We start from the raw sequence: 1,928 nt of genomic DNA on the forward strand, positions 1-1,928 counted from the left end.
CCCATTTCACTTGTCATTTGTTTAGCTTCATCCATGGCACTGGCAAACCCAGATTCTCTATAATCTTCGAGAAATGAAATAAGCGCTTGTAAAAGTTTGATAGCTTCATTAATATCCATGTTTTCGGTTTGAAAAAATTTACTCACAGTATTGATTGCATGCAACAACTTATACCAAATTACTATGCCAAGTAAAAACTCAAAATTTTCAAGTTCATATATTGCTAAGGACTCAGCTTCACGTTTTGTTTTAGGATCTTCAACAATGCTTGCCGAGTCAAGTAAAGCGTCTCTTATTTGTACAGATTGTTCTTTTATAGGCTTGATGCTTTCCACATGACTTTCCCAGCGTGTCTGCGACAATGGCTTAAGTGTCAGACCTTGAACCTTATCTTTAAAAAATTTCCATCGTTTGGGAGAAGAAGAGAACAATGTGTAGATTCGTTGTATCACTCCAAAAAAAGACATAGCTTTCGAACAACAATTTGCCATATCACATAATGCTAGATTAAGGCTACGGCAACCACATGGAGTATAGAAAGCTCTAGGATTAATTTCAAGTAACCTTTTTTGTACACCTCTATGTCTCCCGCTCATGTTAGCTCCATTGTCATACCCTTGACCTCTTATATTATCAATATCAAGCTCAAGATTCTTTAACACATTTTTAAGCTCGATGAAAAGTCCAAATCCTGATGCATCATCAACCTTCAAAAATTCAATCCAATATTCTTGTACCATCGACGAGTCTATCGAATCATCCACGCATCGTATTACTAGAGACATTTGTTCTTCGTTACTCGCATCTGGAGTACAATCAAGTATGACGGAAAAATATTTTGCATGTTTCACTTTTGTGACAATTGCACTTCTCACCTCGCCTGCCAACATTTGTATCAATTCATTTTGAATCTCAGGGCCCAGATATGTATACTGAATCTCGCGTGCTTGGGCACGTTGAATGTGTTCTTCCATTATTGGATCGAACTCGGCAACCATTTCTATCATTTGCAAAAAAAGTCCATTGTTCTCAACATAAAGTTGCTCACAATCTCCACGAAATGCCAAAGTATTTTTAGCAAGTCTTTTCACAATAGCAATTATTCTCGTTAACACTTGTCTCCAATGCTCTCTTTCTTTGTTGATGGACAATTGTATGTTTTGTTTGAAGCCTATTTTCCAATTCCATCCAACTAATCATGCAACCTATATGCTCCTTAGACACTTCGTGATGTGTAAGACGCCGATGCATATTATGCCAATCATTGTATCCGTCATTACCCAATTGGCCAATATTTTTGTCCATTTTTTCTGTCTTAAATAACTTGCAGCAAAAACAGAAGATCTTATCCAAAGAAATTGAATACACTAACCATCTTCCATCAGTTGTCTGCCCATTTGCCATTAATCGTTTATATTGTGATGATTCAAAATGTCAACCTTTATTATCTCTGGGAATGAAGATGTCATCAACTCTTTTTGGACCCACTTCAACTAAAAAGTCTCTTATCTTTTGATCAATGTGAATATCCTTCCAATTTCCAGGATCATTAAAATTCAAAGAGAAGCAATTCTCTTGATTTAAATCTTCATGTTGAACATGATTTTCATCATTCTGTTTTGACTCATCCATATTTTCAGGTTCAATAATTTCCTTGTTCTCTTTCTGTTCATCCACATGATCATTATCAATATCATTTTGATTTAGTTGCTCTTCAATCGTTAAATTTTCTGATGTTTCTTCTTTCCCTTTTCTTTTCTTGCCATTAAAGTATTTATCCGTATCTCCAACTTGGCTTCGAATTAATGCCTCTACTCTTTCCTTCTTCTTCCTTTTTTGAGCTCTCGACGCATATTTAGGTGCCATAGTATTTTATTCAAGCCGCTCAACAACAAACACTTACTGAAATTTGAGAGTAAAAGAGGCTC

The 1,928-nt window shown here is 35.7% G+C and overlaps 1 protein-coding gene across 1 annotated transcript; it reads right to left on the minus strand.

The window, feature by feature from the left end:
• Positions 1-10: 10 nt before the first annotated feature.
• LOC111379860 (zinc finger MYM-type protein 1-like) lies at positions 11-1,866 on the minus strand (the record flags this gene model as incomplete). Its single annotated transcript, XM_023003299.1, has 2 exons — positions 1,440-1,866; positions 11-1,171 (listed from the first exon to the last, which is right to left on the minus strand). Coding segments are annotated over exons 1-2 (1,588 nt in total), but the record flags the coding sequence as incomplete, so codon positions are not given.
• Between the last annotated feature and the right edge of the window lie 62 nt (positions 1,867-1,928).

The sequence above is a fragment of the Olea europaea genome, unplaced genomic scaffold (assembly GCF_002742605.1).
Source record: "Olea europaea var. sylvestris unplaced genomic scaffold, O_europaea_v1 scaffold20433, whole genome shotgun sequence".
Taxonomy (NCBI): domain Eukaryota; kingdom Viridiplantae; phylum Streptophyta; class Magnoliopsida; order Lamiales; family Oleaceae; genus Olea; species Olea europaea.